This window comes from Limulus polyphemus, unplaced genomic scaffold (genome assembly GCF_000517525.1).
Source record: "Limulus polyphemus unplaced genomic scaffold, Limulus_polyphemus-2.1.2 Scaffold1429, whole genome shotgun sequence".
In the NCBI taxonomy this organism is placed as follows: domain Eukaryota; kingdom Metazoa; phylum Arthropoda; class Merostomata; order Xiphosura; family Limulidae; genus Limulus; species Limulus polyphemus.
Window position 1 is genome coordinate 182,009 of NW_013667039.1, and position 17,153 is coordinate 199,161.

The 17,153-nt window shown below is 33.4% G+C and overlaps 1 protein-coding gene across 4 annotated transcripts in view; it reads left to right on the top strand.

The window, feature by feature from the left end:
* LOC106463520 (protein kinase C and casein kinase substrate in neurons protein 1-like) overlaps positions 1–17,153 on the top strand; it is an 82,391-nt gene that overhangs the window by 51,392 nt on the left and 13,846 nt on the right. For 3 of the 4 annotated variants that reach the window (XM_022391043.1, XM_013923563.2, XM_013923564.2), the window contains 2 exons: positions 3,763–3,883; positions 10,953–11,060. In XM_022391043.1, the coding sequence (XP_022246751.1) occupies positions 3,763–3,883; positions 10,953–11,060 (229 nt within the window). The remainder of the gene's footprint in view (positions 1–3,762; positions 3,884–10,952; positions 11,061–17,153) is intronic. The other variant, XM_013923565.2, reaches the window with a different exon arrangement.

A 17,153-nucleotide genomic window follows, 5' to 3' on the forward strand; every position in this document is an offset into this window, starting at 1 on the left:
CATGGACAAAACTTTATTTTATTTTATTAAAAGTGCTTCACTAAGAAATATGACTTTTTGTATGTGAAAGACTTGTAATATTAACTGAAAGACTGCCAAGTTTCATGAAGATATACCCAATATATTGAGAGTTATAGTATTAAATTTATGTCAACTTTAAACGAGTACAGAAGGTCACGTGACTCGGTCCCAGGGACCGATCCCTTGTCGAAAGATTTAGGGGCTATAGGGCAAAATTATAGGTGAAAAATAATTGGCCAAAATGTTTTTGAGATAAAAAATAATACCCAGGTGCACACCCTCAAACTATCCTTAGTATGCATGCAAAGTTTCAAATATTTAGATTCTTTTCTCTTGGAGCTATGGCACTGACAGATTGACACACAGGCTATTTTATTAGTATAGATGTCTGTCAGTAAACTTGTTATCAAACTATAGTTTATAATTCAAATATTTGTATTATTTAAGTTTCGATTGTTTAATTTCAAAAGGTAAAGTTTAAAATATTTTCAATCTTCACGTTTCAATTTCACGTGATGCATCTGTGCTCCAAGTTCTCCGTGTCGTCATTAATAGACTTCCGCAATTTGTACCAATGTAGAATCACACAGTCTATAGCTAATTACTAGCAAGAGCTGTTGAGTTGCTGAAGTATTGGAGAATTTCTCATTTCTTTGTCTTTCAGTATTGATTACTGATCACCTTCACATGGCCAGTGGATGTGTTTATAACCAATAGAAAAGCAGATTATTATCTACATAAAGATTACTACAGTCATTTCTTTTTGGTGGGTGTACGTACACGGTCAATAGACTATTATACTCTGAACAGCTAACAGAATTTTTTTTAACCTACTTGTAGCTTAGAGAAAGCCAGATAGATTATAATAGTTTTGGGACATTCTATTCTAGGGACTAATATATCTTTGTGTTTTAAAATGCATATTTGAAAGATGTGAATTTTTATCTGGACAACCAACTTAATAAGAAAAAAATAATGAGTCCTATCACAGCTATTCCTGCAAGTGAGGAGATCACCAGGTCATAGACTCTGCTTGTGACGTTTACAAAAACAGCTACTGGGCTACCACTGTGATTTATTGCTTTTCACAGAGGGAAAAATTGTTTATGTGGGATAAAGTGTGTCAATAAAGTCATAAAATAAAATAAAACATATAAAAACTTTAACCGTAGAAATTGTGAAGATACGTAAGTCTGAAACTCTAGACAATTAGGCATTCAAAGAAGAAGAAAAAGGTATTATTCATTTTATTTCATATTTTTCAACTTTTAATTTCACTGTCCATTAATGATTTTGCTACAGTTAGTGTTAGGGTAGAAAATAAGAGATAAAGAGTCACATTTTAATGAAAAAAAAACAATATTCATTTTGGAGGTTTTAGAGGTTATGCAAATGAAATATGAAAATCACTTTTCACTTGAACTGACTCAGTAAATGCTTTGTCAAATCAAAGAGACATCTTTAGTAAATAAACTATTAAAAATCTGATTTTTTTTATATATGGCAGACTTGTCATGTTTAATAAAATGTACTAAGTGTATCTTCTTTACAATACTTAGTAAGATTTTGAGTTATAGTATGTGTAGTTTTATGATTACAGGATGGTTACAAAGTGGAAAAACACCAAGCACATATATAGATGGTTAAGCACTTTAATTCTATTGACATGAACTAAATCATTTTGACTGATCTTGCAAACACAAGGTAACTATGAAAGTATCCGTACTATAACTTTCAATGTAGTAAGTGTATCTTCACAAAATTTGACAAGCTTTTAGTAAACGTTACAAGTCTTTTATACACAACCAGATATTTTAATTATTTTTATGAAAGATTTGTCTATGAATATATGGAGTCAGTATGTGACTTAGACTTACTAGTCTGAATGCTTGGTAATTTTCATGTTAAAATTAAAAATACCTTTGTTTTTCATCATATAGTTTTGAAATTTCATTTGTATAACCTCTTAAAGCCTCCTAAATGAATATCCAATGTTTTTTATTTCTTTTTGGAAAAACGTTGTATTTTACCTGTTATTTTCTCTACCTTAACAATTTACAGACAAGATCAATTTGACCAACCTTGTAACCACCACAAAAAAATATAATGTGAAATCTATAAATTTTCTTTCTAGGATCACAGCAGATTGTAATAGAAAATTAGAGTTATTCATTCTAAACAGTTTAATTTCATAACAGTCTACATCTCTTTATTTAATGTTATTGTCTTATTACTCTTTGAATGATGTCTAATAATCCCATGATACAAGCTTTAAATCATGCTACAATGCATAGCTTAACTTATAGTAATGAATGATGTAATGCGTGAGCTAGTTGCATTTTTTTACTGTTTCTTTTCATTATCTAACCCATTAGGTTTCTAGTTTTTACATTTTAATCATTTTTCTAATAACAGATAAATAAAAATATACATAAAAAAATAGAACTTAGTACTTATGTTTGGCTTCTTGTTTTTTGTTGTTGGCTCATCGATGAAACTTAAAACTACTTTTTTTTTAGTAAGGATGGTACTAGTGCATTAAATAATTTTTATTTATTTGAAATATAACTTAAGAATGCAAAATAATAATGCATACAAAGCTAACAATATCTAGTAACTAATATAATCGAACTGGGTTTCTAACTGAAACACAGATGCTTTAAAATATTTCCCTTAGCTGGTTTATTTGAACTTGGTGATAGCAACTTTCAATCTGTAGGTGGAATAAAATTTGATACTAACAACAAAGTAGCATTATATGTTATTCAGTAAATTAAAACTTTGTCTTTCGATTGAGTACAAACGATGCAATAGCAAACGTCAAAGAGAATTATTGGCAATTTATGAAAGAGAAGGTGTGATAAGAGGGCATGGCAACTGGGTCTGACCTTCTGGCTTATATCTCCATAAACAAAGAAGATTAAAAGCTATAGAAATTACTGTGCCTTAGTAATATCTATACTATAATGAGTAACTTACTTTAAGCTTAGGACACGATAGGGGAGTGATGAAAAAAATAAAGAAATGGGCAGTTGGAACAAACAAGTATAATGTTACACAGATAAAGGGAGATTAAGAATGTATTTAAATATATTTTTTTACAATTAACAAATTAACTCTTACATAATATTATAATCTTATTCCTTAACTACATTTTGATGCCAAGTTTATTCATATATATTGCAACAAATAAAGTTAGTTTGTTGAACAATGTTTTGAGAAACAGCCCTTCATCTGGTCTGAAGTTGGAATGCAACTGATTCTCAAAGAAAGTATTTAATAAAATAGTAAATGCTGACTTGCATTTACACAAATAAGTGAGATAATGAGTAATTCATCTATATTTTTTTTATTATGTGAATTTACATTTAAGCCTAACAATGACATAGTGCTTCCTACACTTCTAAAAAAAGGAAAATCAGAATGGTTTACGCAGTTTGCATATATTTCTCATGTGCAGAGTATAAACTTCATACATATAAATAGACACATACAAATGTATTTAAAGAAAATTGTATATGGTAAACTATAATAGTAGCCTATTTATAATATCTATCTCATAAAGTACATGTTCATGTATGGTATGTCAAAAATTTGAACATAATATACAAGTGTAAAATGGTAAAACTGCTAACCTTTAAAGCTCTTGAAGTTACAATGTTAAAGTAGTAAAATGGTGAAACTACTGACTTGTAAAAGTATTAAGGTTATCAGTATTAAAGTATAGACTTTTAATTGAAGATTACCACAGATCTATGAAGAGTACAAACATACAATACAGAATGCTGATGCTATAAAGGATCTCAAGTGGTGGTCACACAACCATGGGATAGGAATGGCCATGAACTGGCCGCAGTTTGAGGTTGGTGATTTTGTAATTTAACTGTAAAACGTAATGTAGATTTGTATATTTTTAAGTGTTCAGTATTAAACAGTGTATGACATATGCTGAAATTATATTCTGATACAATATTTTACTTCCACTCACAAAATAGCTTTTCTCGATCAGTACTGCCCTGTGTCGGTGCAAATTTTCAATGCTCGCCACTAGCCTTCCATCTCCCACTTCTACATATCCACATTATACAACAGCTCTCCACCAATAGGAACATGACACAACCTCTATCATAACCAGTGTCCTCACTATATTTGCACTCATTAATCACTTCTCTATTGGCAGTAGCACTGTACAGACTTGTTGGCTCAGGCAATTCGCTTGTCTCCTGAAGGATTTTCTGATGATGTTCACAGTCTTCTGTTTACTACAATTACACACCTTTCATCTTTGGCCCTGAATCTTCATACGTGGCTAATATGCTGTTGAGACCTTCCAGGTCAGGATCCCATTCTTTCTTGAGTACATTTACCTGCTACATCCCGGTGTGACTTGCACATGGCACTTTTTTTACATGAGAAAGTATTTGAGGATTTTCATAACTCATTGGAGGCCTGAGTTCAATCTGCTTGTCTGCATATTTCGCTATTCTTATTAGCTTCACGTTTATCCCAACCTCCTCCTACTCTTTTTGTGTCTTGACCCCATGCAACTTTTTGCCAGTTCCATCTTCTCATTCTTCATCCATTCCCAGTAAAGTTTTTACTCACAGGTGTTTCAGAAGATTTCAGAGTCAGTGATTCAGGGCCAAGTGGGGGTCAGACTTTTACATTTTTGCCATATGTGGACACCATTTACAACAGACTCGTGGGTTCTACAGGTTTTTTCAGAGGGTCTGACTCTTCACTTCCATTCCCCTCCCCCATTGTCTCCTCATCCTCTTGCCTTCCCTCCATCAAGGGATCCTGTTTCTTGTCAGCATCTACAGGAAGAGGTTTGGGAATTACTTTGGAAAAAGGCTGTAGAACTTTGGGAACCTTCTCAGTTGGCATTTTACTCAAGTCTGTTTTTCGTACCCATAAAGACTGGAGATTCATGACAGGTTATAGATTTATTGCCCCTGAACCGTTTCGTGGTTGTGCCCAATTTCATGATGGAGTTTTGCTTAACCCTTCTGTGGGTTTTCACTCCCAGGTTATGTATGACAAAGGTCGATGTGTCATATGCCTATCTACACATTCCCATCTCCCAGGCATCCCGGAATTTCCTCTAGTTTGTTTATCAGGGATGTGTTTATAAGTTTCAGGCTCTACAGTTTGGCCTGGCTTCAGCTCTTTATGCCTTCTGCCAAGTAGCCATGTCATTTGCTCAACTGCTTCATGCCAGAGGCCTTCATTTCCACCATTACATGGACGACTGGCTATTTTTGGCTTTCTCTCAGGTCAGATCTGCTGTTCATACTCAGTTTCTTTTTCGAGAGACTGCCAGAATGGGTTGGCTCATCAAGGTGGAGAAGTCATTTCTCACACTCACACACTATCTGATTCATCTGGGTGTGTTTTTTACAATTACCTCATCAGCTGGGCTCAACCTTCTTCCCTTCGTTTATGGGATATGGAACATCTCATTCAGTCTATCAGTCTCCCTCTCCTGCTGCACAAGAAACCCTATCTCTTATGGCTACATGGGCTTCTTTTGAAGGCCACGTTCCTCTTGGCTATGCCCATGTTCTTCACCTTCAGTGGGTGTTACTTGACTAGTGGAGCCTCATTCGGGATCCTTTAGTTGCTCCTATTACCCTGCCTCCCCACCTGCAGGCTGACTTTGATTGGTGGTTGGATCAGACCAATACTACCATCAGAGTTCCTTTTCCACTTCCTCGACCAGATTCTCATCTTTTTACAGTTGCTTCCCTTATGGGTTGGGGTGCATATCTCAATGCTTAAGAAGTTTCATGTCATTTGGCACTGGCCATATCATCTCCAACATATCAACATCTTAAAGTTGGTGGCAGTTCATTGTACTCTGCTTCTCTTCTTGTCAGATGTTCGGGGGCGTTCCATGATGGTCCACTTCAACAATTCCACGGTAGTGTCTTATATCACCAGGCAAAGGGGTACCCAGTCAGAAGATCTTTGTTTTCAAACATTGAATCTCCTCTACTGGGCTCACAATCATCATATCAAAGTGTTCACAAGTCATATTCTGGGTGCCCTGAATCTGGTCGCGGAAAAGTATCTCAGCCCAACAAGATTCTCCCAACAGAGTGGTCATTAGTTTCATGAGTGTTTTGGAAGTTGTGTGCTCATTGGGGTTTTCCAGATGTGGATGCTTTTGCCACACATCTCAATGCACAACTTCCTTGTTTTTGACCTCCCATTCCTCATCCTTTAGCACTAGCTGTAGATGCTTCCAGTCAAAACTGGAAGGAATATTACTTATATGCATATCCTTCTATTTGTCTTCTTCCCAGGGTCCTCTATTTGTTTCAGGCCACTCTGTGTCTTGTGCTCCTAGTGGCTCTGTTCAGATGTGGTTCCACTTCTGTGCAGGCTTTTGATGTCTTCTCTATTTCATTTGCTGTTATCTCCCATGCTCCTTCTTCATCCTTAACCAGACGTACATCATTCATCCATTCCCGCCCCTGGCTTCATGAGTGGCTTTTGTCTGGTCCCTCGTCAGATGCCCCCAGTGGCACAGCGGTATGTCTGCAGACTTACAACACTAGAAACCGGGTTTGGATACCCGTGGTGGGCAGAGCACAGATAGCCCTTGTGTAGCTTTGTGCATAATTAAAAACAAAGCCTCGCCAGACAGTCTGGATTTTCAGGTGTGTTGCTTCATTGATTGTTCATCCTATAAGCCCTTCCTGCTTGGTGGTTTATTAACCTAAATGGTATACTTTCTGCTGATGATTACTCTGCCTGGGATATGATCTTTCTCTACCTTCACTCCCACAGTGGACTATATTTTTCATTTTGCTCTTTGATAGAGGGCGGTTAGTTTCCTCAATTGCTGGCTATTGAGCTGCTTTATCTTGTAGTTTTAGATTTACTACGTTTGCCTCTGTCTTCCGCTCTCCAGTGTTATTTCATTCATTTTCCCTTTCCTGTCCTCCTCACCTTGTGCCTCTCCTGGATTGGAATCTCAATGTTGTCCTTCATGCTCTCCCTTTTCCTCCATTTGTACCTTTGTCTTCATGTGCTCTGTATCATCTTTCTGTCAAATCCCTATTCATCATATTATTCATTTGTGGCCAGAAGCGATCTGAGATTTTTGCAATTGACACTTGCCGTGTGCTGTTCGACAGTTCTTATGCTCTCCCCTTCCCTGACCATTTAATTTTGCCCAAGATTTCTGCTATTAGGAGGGTAATTCCACTTTTTCTCCAATTTCATTTTTTTCTGTTTTCCACTTTTATGACCACCTCTTGTGTTTGGTCTGGGCCCTTAGATGGTATCTCACTCACACTGCTCCCTTCCATGGTTCATGTAACTGTTTGTTTATTCCATGGAATCCTTCCGTATCCTGGGATCTTTCTCCCGTTACACTTACAATTTGGATTCAGCAGTTAATTAAGCTGGTGTATTCTTTCCTTTGCCTTTGGAGTGTCCCTTTTTTATGGTATCTTCTCATCAAATCCATCACCTCACCATGTCTCTGGCTGCCCATTTCCATCTTCTGTTGGAGGTCATCAATGGGGCCAGTATGTGGACTACAGTTTATAGCTTTACATCACATGGCCATTTCTTGCTCAGTGGGTTTTCATTTACCTCCATTGCCAACTTACACACCAGTGTCGTTATGACTAGTGTGTACTATGTTTTGTGGCAAGTGATGCCTAACTGAGTATACTATTTTAATTTTTTAAATCCACCCTGTCCATCCTGTGACCATGCTCGACATCAATTATGTTGTAGCTTTTCCTACCACAGACCTGATGTACAATTCCAGATGCTGCCTGGTGTTGGTTGATTGACTCCACTGATGTGGTAACTCTGCTTTTCAAAATAGGGTATGGTGGTTACCTGTTGTATTTCTCTGGTGATGTGGTTCTCTAGACTCTCCAACATGTTTTTCCCTCCTTTCTTCTAGTGGAATATGGGAGTTCTTGCCACTTACCAGTTCCTAGCTGCTGGGGTGGTGGACCATGGATGCATCATACCACTCAGTTGAGAGAAGGGCAATGACATATAGTACTTCCTACCATGGAACTGATGTACAATTCCAGATGCCACCAGGTTTTGGTTGTATTACTACACCATATTCATATATATATATATATGTATAGCAGATTGTTTTTTCCCACAGTAGCATTTTTCTTTCCTACATTTTCCTGGTGTACATTCCTAGTGGGTCTGGTGTTGGTTGGAGATGGCACAGTCATGATTCAAATCATGTTGATGGCGTGTTGTCCTTCCTACTGCAGACCTGAGGTGCAATTCCAGATGCTACCAGGTTTTGGTTGAAGCACTCCGTCATGTTACGACTATAATATATATCTATTGCAGTTTGCTCTTCAGGCAATTCATGGGGGTCAGGTGTTGGTTGGAGATGGTCCAGCTAAGTAAGTCCTCACATGTGTTGCCAGTATCCCTCCTCCTACAATGGACTGGATGAAAAATACCCAGTGCTACCAATGGACAGGAGACATACTCCAGGTTTGCAGTCCCTCATCCTATCGTCTGCTGACTGTCAGTTCCCAGCAGATCTGGTGTTGGTTGTAGTTGGATGCAGCACATGTATTCCCACTTGTGTATGGTTGGGTATCCTTCTTCCACAGACTGGAAGAAACATATCCAATGCTGCCAGGTTTTGGACAGTCTCCCCTCTCCCCAGCCTTCCACCAGTTCAATATGGGATTCTAACTATTTTGTGAAAGGAGGTAAGATATCATAACGTTTTCCTAAACTAAAAAAGTATTTTTGATAGATATTTACTTCCTCTCACCCAGCCTCCCCACTTCTGGTGATATGTAGTGTAGGTCCTATGACCAACCTTGAGTGCAACTGTGGAGAGGGCGCTGGGTACGATACAGGTTGTATTGTGCTCCTTTTGGTGGAGAGCTGCTGCATGATCATTTACATGTGGATATGTAGAAGTGGGAGACGGAAGGCTAATGACAAACGTTAAAAAATTTTGCCAACAGAAGGCAGTACTGATCGAGAAAAGCTGTTTTGTGGGAGGAGGTAAGTATCTATTGGAAATACATTTTCAGATTAAGAAAATGTTAACCTTGATTATTGTAAACTTTGTAAGATAACATTTTTAGTTTTTAAATCAAATATTTTCCCTGTAAAGCTAATTAAAATATGGCACTTGGGGTGTTTATCCTTTTCCTTTAAATCAACACAGTTTCTGTATCTTACCAGCTATTTTGTTTTCTAACCCGAAGATTCAGAAACTCTACCAGCAGGAATGCTATTCAGGTTTAGCATTCATGAATAAATTATTTTTCAGCTTCTCATTTGTCACATTGTTTTGTTATTTGGAACCCAGCAACTCTTGTCACTGATAAAGTTTTGCTTAGACTTATATTAAAGTATATTAGTAGTTTGTGAGATTATTTAAAAAAAATAAGCATTACAAGCTATGAGTGGTGTAATAAATATCATTCAGTTTTGATCAATTGTGATTTATGTAGTCAAAGTGCTCTTTAATTTATATCAAAGTGCTTTTTTAGTTCTGACATTCGGTGGTATCTCCATATTTCACTGTGTTAAGTGATCTAATTTAAGAGAACTGTACATAAAAAGGAATTGTAACCATAAAAGTGGGACAAATCATTAGTTGGAAAAAAAGTTTGTTGTATTAATTACTTTTAAAGTGATTTAGCAATTCTTTTGAAATACTAAAGGAACAAAGACATATCTTTGTGATTGTCATGCATTTATAAGAGGAATTTGTATTTGCAGTAATTCTATTTGTTAATGCTTCCTCTTCTGTCCACTTCACAATTCTTCCCCTTGAAAGGCTAACTCATTAAAGTAAAGATATTTTTCTCTCCCCCCCCCCATCTATTTTTTGCATCTTCTGTTGAGTTCTTTTTGTGTATTCCTCAGAATTAGTATCGATAATATTTGATTAGTTTTGTATATTTTTAGTTAAGCATAGTTTTTGCGACATCCTTGAAGTTATTCAAAGCTTTCTGCACAGGTTGGTTCTGTAGATATCCATATACACAGTAGTGACTATAGTATACTGTAGGTCTACAATGCTCATGTTTAATAAAGTTAAAAGACATTTTGAATTGGTAACAAAGGAAACTACTTATAAGTTTAACAGATTAATAAATGTGGGTTCCTCATCGCCAAATCTGAATGCATGTGTTTATTTGTTAATCAAGAACTTGTTAAAGAATTTTAAATAACAAAGATGCCTTGTTATTATTTATGTTTAACAAGTTGAAGTGATTAACTTTAACTATCATTTCATTATTTTGCAGTGTACATAAAATAGTAAGTAGTGAAGAATAAAGAGTGTCAGTAATTGTAGGATGAGAAAAAATGTATAGAACTTGGTCTTTATACCTAGTACATTATATACTATGTGTTATATTTTTTGGTCTGAAGCTCTGAGCAGTTGTGAAAGAATATGATACATTGGTTGAAATATCTTAGAAATAACTAATAGCATTATATTAAGTCTACATGAGGCAGTTTGGTTGTATTGCTAAACTTTTCTTGTATGCTGTTGTTATTAGTATGTTGCATAGTGTGTTTTTCCAAATGCTAGGGAATAAAATTATAGCAACATCATAAACTGTATTTTTAAGCTTTTTACTTTTATTATTAAAAGTACTTCACATAGCTGTTTTAATCTTCACTTTATAATGAAGAATGTTTTTCTTCATAATTTACATATTTCCATAGGGAAAATTTGTGAACTTCATTTAGATTTAAGATGATGAAATATATCATAGAAGTGGATTTTTTCTTTCATTTTTAATTCCTCAAAGAAATATTATTTTGGGTACTTACAACTTCAAAAAAAACTTTCATCAGTACCCACTAATAGGAATTTCCATTATCATATAATTTTAAGGATAAAGGGTTTAAATGTCGATTTCTTTTCTTTTTTTTGCTGATGCTTGTAGGAATATTCCGAGGAATTCCGTGATATAACAGGAAAGACGAAGAAGGGTGTAATGCTTGAAGGTGGCATCATGCTTGTGAATCAACAGAAACTCAAAGAAGACTTTCCAGTAATAATGATTTTATTATTTATCTCTGTTGACAGATCTTCGTGCATCTGGTGGTGGCTTTCTTATCCTGTCTCCTGGGCTTTTCCCCCATGTTATAGCATCTTGTGCGTTGATTGTTGTAGAATCCCTTCTCACATGTAGCAGCCTGTAGATAATCATTATAATCACTGTTATATAACTTAAACATAAGTAAGTTGTGGTTAAACACCAGCAAAGTGAGATTACTAGTAGCTGATGTTTAATTGGTTACATAGCAGTAAGCAAAATTACTTGGACCAAATGCTTTAGTTATAAAAGTTAGTCTTCACTAGAAGTTGACTATATAGCCCCGGAGTGTTATTCCTAGAAAAAGGTTAGTTAATCGGGTAGATAAAAGTGTGCATATCATGATTTATTTTACAGAATAACTTTCAAAACTTAATTAAACTACTCTATTATCAATGTATATGAACAAATTTGGCATAAAATGTAGTTAATAAATCAACTCTTAGTATTATATAAGTTTTAATTGAAAAATATTTAAATATATTTTCAATCTATTCTTGTCTGTGTAACATCACATTTGTTCACCCTGACCTGTCAATTTCCTGTTTTTCATCACCCCTCTATTAAGTCATGAGTTTAATGTATAGATAATAATAAGGCATAGTCTAATTTTTGTAGCATTCAATCTTCTTTGTTTAAAAGAGATATAAACCAAAAAATCAAACCCCCTTGCCACACCCTCTTTTTCACATATTGGCAATAGTTCTTTCTGTTTGCTATTGCATCAGTTATACCCAATTGACCAATGTATAATGTTTTCTTGTTATGAGTAGAATTTTTTAATTATTTTGCCTACAGATTCAGAGTTGCTATTACTGAGATCAGATCAAATAGCTAAAGGAGTTACTTTTAATACACTTATGCCTCAGTTAGAAAGCTAGTGACATTATATTAGTTATAGGCCATTTGTGCATGTTTTTATTTTGTATTCTTAAGTGCATATTTCAAATAAATACAAATTATAGTTACTAGTAATATCATTACAAGGAATTAGGGTTAACTTTCATCAGAGCACTTGACAACAAAGAAAAAACAAATGAAACCAAGTTACTAAAGTTTGTATTTTTTATTTATTGTTATAAGAGTAACTAGAATGTAAAAAATTAGAAAATTATTATATTATATGATATTAGGTTAGTTAGTGACAAAAATATCTATTTTGAGGTATGCCCACTAGTACGTTGTCATATTTACCATGTGATAATCATGGGATTATTAGGTAAACACAGTTCAAAGAGAAATAAAACTGAATGAAAACAGATGTGAAATGTTATGAGCCTTAAAGTGTTTAGGGTAAATAATAATTTTCTGTTACAGTCTAGTTATTCTAGAAAAGAAAAAAGATAACTTAGATTTATTTCATGTTTTTTGTTTTTTTTTGTGGTTACGAGATCGGGTAATTTGAAACAATTTGTATATGGTAGAGAAAATAGAAGATCAAATATATATATATTTTTATTGAAAAACTTTTGATATTCACATAGGATGTTCTAGAGATTATTCAAATGAAATTTGAAACTGTGAGATGAAAAAGTTTTTTAAATCTTAAAATTAAAATTGCCTTGCATTCGGACTAGTCACACCCTGATTTCCTATATTTACAGACAAATTTTTAGTAAAAATACTTAATCAAAGTAAAAAATTTATTTTTTGTGTACAAAAGACTTTTAGTATTTACTAAAAGCTTGCCTCTTTTCTTGAAGATATGCTTACTACATTAAAAGTTATAACGTATACTTTCATGGCTACCTGATGATTGCAAGGACAGTCAAAACGACAAAGCCAGTTTAAAGTTAATTATAAAATTTAACTATCAACAAGAGGTAGTTTTTTAACTAAGAAATATACTAGGAAATACTTTAGTTATAGATCTTGAGCATCAGTAGGAGCTGATTATGTAGCAATAAGTGACACAACTAGGAGCAGACTAGTTAATTGTAAAACTTATGCATCAATAGGAGTTGTTACATAGCTGTAAGTTGCTTTCAGAAGCAAACCTTTTATTTGTAGAACTTATAGCAGCCATACATGTTAATTACAAAGATAGTCTACTTTTTTTGTTTATCAATTCTAATTAAACTGGAATACTATAAAATGAAAACAGAGTTATATAACTTATAGATGTTGTTATAGGGAAAGAAAAAGTATTTAGAATTTTTTGTAGACATATGGAAATTAAAAAATATCCATGTTTCAGAGTTTTATTCACACTGGAGGAGATTTAGATATAATTTGTGTATTTTGGGGACTAAAAAATGTTGGGATGTTTGTATCACATTGAAAAGTTAATAACCATATTTATAGCTTTTAGGGGTATATTAATCAAAAATATTATACATCTTGAAATATTAATATTTTAACATAATTATACTTACAATAAAAAATGACTGAGTAATGTAACACTTTTAACAAATGTCAAGAAGTCTGATGAAAAAAATATTTCAAATTAATTTATTTTTGTGCTAAATTGATTATTACATTTTTATTGGCCAAATAAAAAATAATTAGATAAATAACAATTAATATTATTGTATATACACCTTATGCACTAATTGGCAAGATATTAATCATGTTATATTTAATAAGTAACTGAAATTAAACTACAAATGATGTGTATCTCTATACTGGTTTCTTGTTTTGTGCAAATTCCCTTATATTTATAGCTCCAGGGACTAGTTTCTTTATACGAATGGTGTGGAATTATTTCGGTAGCTTTGAGAGGAGTAAAGATATATTTTGTGATCTTAATCTCTTAAAAAATTATATATGAACTACTCTTGTTGATTATTACTTGTAAGTATATGAATTAGTAAAAAAATGGCTGTTATTGATATAGATAAGTAGTTGAATTAGAATTATTTAGTTTGTATTTTGTAAATATGATGGTAGCTATCTGTATTTGGCCAGTGTTTCCAGTACATATTGCTTATTCAGTATTTCTGTTAAATAGTAAAATGTTTTTGTTTGTTGTTTAAATAATGAATAATGTATGTAATGTTCTACACTGTTAGGCTTAGGTTAGCTTATAACTTTATTGCCTTCAAACAGCTCATTTCAAAGTTTACACATAAACATAAAAATTAAAGAATTAAAAATTTTCTAGCTCTTCCAAAGTTACTGTTCTGTCATAAATAGCATTGTCTTTCACACATGAAATTTGTAAACAAAACGGGACTTTCTACACTTAAATCCTTTTTGTATTACTTCTTTTATTACATTTTCAGCAACTGTGAAACATCAACAGTTTAGTGTATAATTGTAGGGACTAGAAATGTTCCTTTACAAGCTAGATAGGTAGTTGACTAGCTGTCTTTTTGTTCTTACTTGTAATATGCCAGAAGTTTTGTCCTCCAAACTTGTGAATGTTTTGCTTATGACTGCTCGTATTGATTAGCAAGTACTTTTAGACTTTATCCATTATCTCATTGGTTTCTTAATATAAATATTTTCACAGTCATATAATGTACTTATTAATTTAAATCTTGTAGTTTTAGATAAACCAGCTTCAAAACAAATTCTGTAGAATCTCTATGCTTGTACATTATTAATCAAGATTGTTTTTGTTTTGTTTTTACTTTCTTGCATATTCTGTTATCTTAATTCATTATAAATCCTTGATCAGAAAATGACCTACAATGTATATCACAATATCTATTAAATTGAATGTGTCGTTAAATAGGAGTGCTATTTAGTTACTATTATATTTTCGAGTAAGTATCATAATTAATTCTACAGCTAGGGTTGATTGAACGGTAGGCAGCAAAAGGTTGTTATTAATGACATGAAGTCACAGTGGATTAGCATTGCAAGTGGTATATCTCGAGATTTTGTATTAGATCCTATGCTGTTTCTTGTTTTAATTAATGATGCTAATAATGAAATAATCAGTAAATTTGTAAAGTTTGTAGATGATATTAAATTAATGGATATTTCAAATTGTATTGAATGTGCTATAGTGTTTCAGAGCAATTTTGAATATTTGGTGGGTTAGACTAACACCTGCGATAGGTTGTGTCGTAATGGTTATCACAACATTAATTATTCTTATGGTCGTGCTGGGAAAACTGAAGTTGATGAAGAAAAAGGTGTGAGCAAAGCTATTACAAAAGCTTTTGTTAACAATAAGGCAAACGGGATTTTAGGTTGTATAAATAGAAATATTGAGGATAAACCAAAAGAGGTCATTAGTTAGCTATAAAAGTTGTGCTAGTCTGACCACATTGGGAAAATTGGGGTGGTCATTTTGTTTAAGAAAGGATACTTGTTAAAGAGGATTCAGAGTAGAGCTACCAGGATTCTTTTATATCTGGATGGGTTATTCTATGGGAATACATTGAAATCTCATAACATGTTTTTTCTGGATAGAAGAAAAGCTTAGAGACACATGATGGAGTTTTTTAAGATCATTAGGGGCTTGAAATTTATAAATTGAAGTAACATTTTAATAACAAACTCCTGAATGAACTAAGTTTAAAATCTCAGACACAATTAAAGCAGTGTTACTTTTTAGTAAGGGTCAGCCTTTGGATTGATTTATCTTCAAGTGTGGTAGAAGCTGGAACATTAGAGGAGATTATATGTTTATTTTGGAGATTTAGGTTTGATATGGGTTTAAGGAATATAAGAGATAGAAGACAGAGATTCTATATGTAGTTTGTTGGTAGTAAAAAATGGAGTAACTTAGATGGACCAAATGGTCCCTCGATATATCTCGTGAAAATTAAATAAAACATAGAATCCTATCATCTTTGCCAGTTACCTTAAAAATGGCTCCAGAGTAAATAGTTTGAATGTGTTATGTTTATAAAGAAGCTATAACTATGGTCAGTGAAGCTTGAACACAATAAACACACATAATGAATTAAAATTGGAGTGATACCAGCAGAAAATTAAATAGTTTAAGTAATTTTAAATTACATATTTAAGCTGGATATGAAGCCGTCCAGAATTGAATTAAGAAACGTATAGAAATTTGTGTGTTTTAAATCAGATATTTCCACATCTATAATTTTCCTTGGGCTGTCCCCAAATTATATATTATAGAATTGTTTCACGATTTTGAGACAGTCTCAGTTGATTGGTAGATGTGGAAAGTTTTAAGTGACATAGATGAAACAGTTGTGTTAGTTTATAAAACCTCAAAACCTGGTGTTTGTAGGTTAATTCCAATACTCCTATAGGGATAAAATTAAAGATAAGTCTTCTAAAGTTTAAACATTTGAATGTTTTAAGATTGGTTAGGCTTGGCTTAGTGGTTAGGATGGCTGGTTTGTGAATCCAAGGATCCATGTTTGTTTACAGTTTTTTGCCACAGAAACGCTCACTGCACTTTTGTGTTGTATCACACAAAACCTTTTAGCAGACAAGGATAAGCTGACATCTTAACCTGTAATAGCCAAATGTTGAATTAATTTAGAATATTACCAACAAGCTAGTCTTTAAAAAAGAAAAAGTTTACCACTTTCACAGCTTTAAAGACTAGACATGCACTTCATTGGAGTGGAAAGAAAATTGTTTCAATTTACAAAATTTTAAAAAATAAGTAAACCTTTTCTTCTACATAAAGAGTTTAAGTCATTTACATGAAAATCAAGTGTTTATTCAAGAAAATGTATCAGACAACTGTAGACCTTTTAGATTTTATATGATATTAGGATGTCCATTTGACCCCCACCCCTGGTTATGCCCTTCTTTGTGTTATGAATTTAGCCTAGTTTGTTTTTCATTTTGCTAACTTATTGCAGATTATTAAATGTTATGCATAACTGTTTTATTATTCAAATATATGGACATTTTCATCCAAATTTGCTTTTAAGCCAACTTTGTAATGGTTGTGTAGTCTTCTGTTGACTTTGAAATTAAGAAATTCAGAGTTTTACATATTTCCATTTTTAAATTGAAATAGAATGCCTATTCCAGTATCACAAATTTGAACCCTAGTAGTGTACACTCTATCTCGTAGTGCATTTAAAACAGAAATGTAGACCGATGTGGTTATCATTTGTGTTTGTGTGCGTGCAACGTACCTTCGACCTAAACATGTGTATG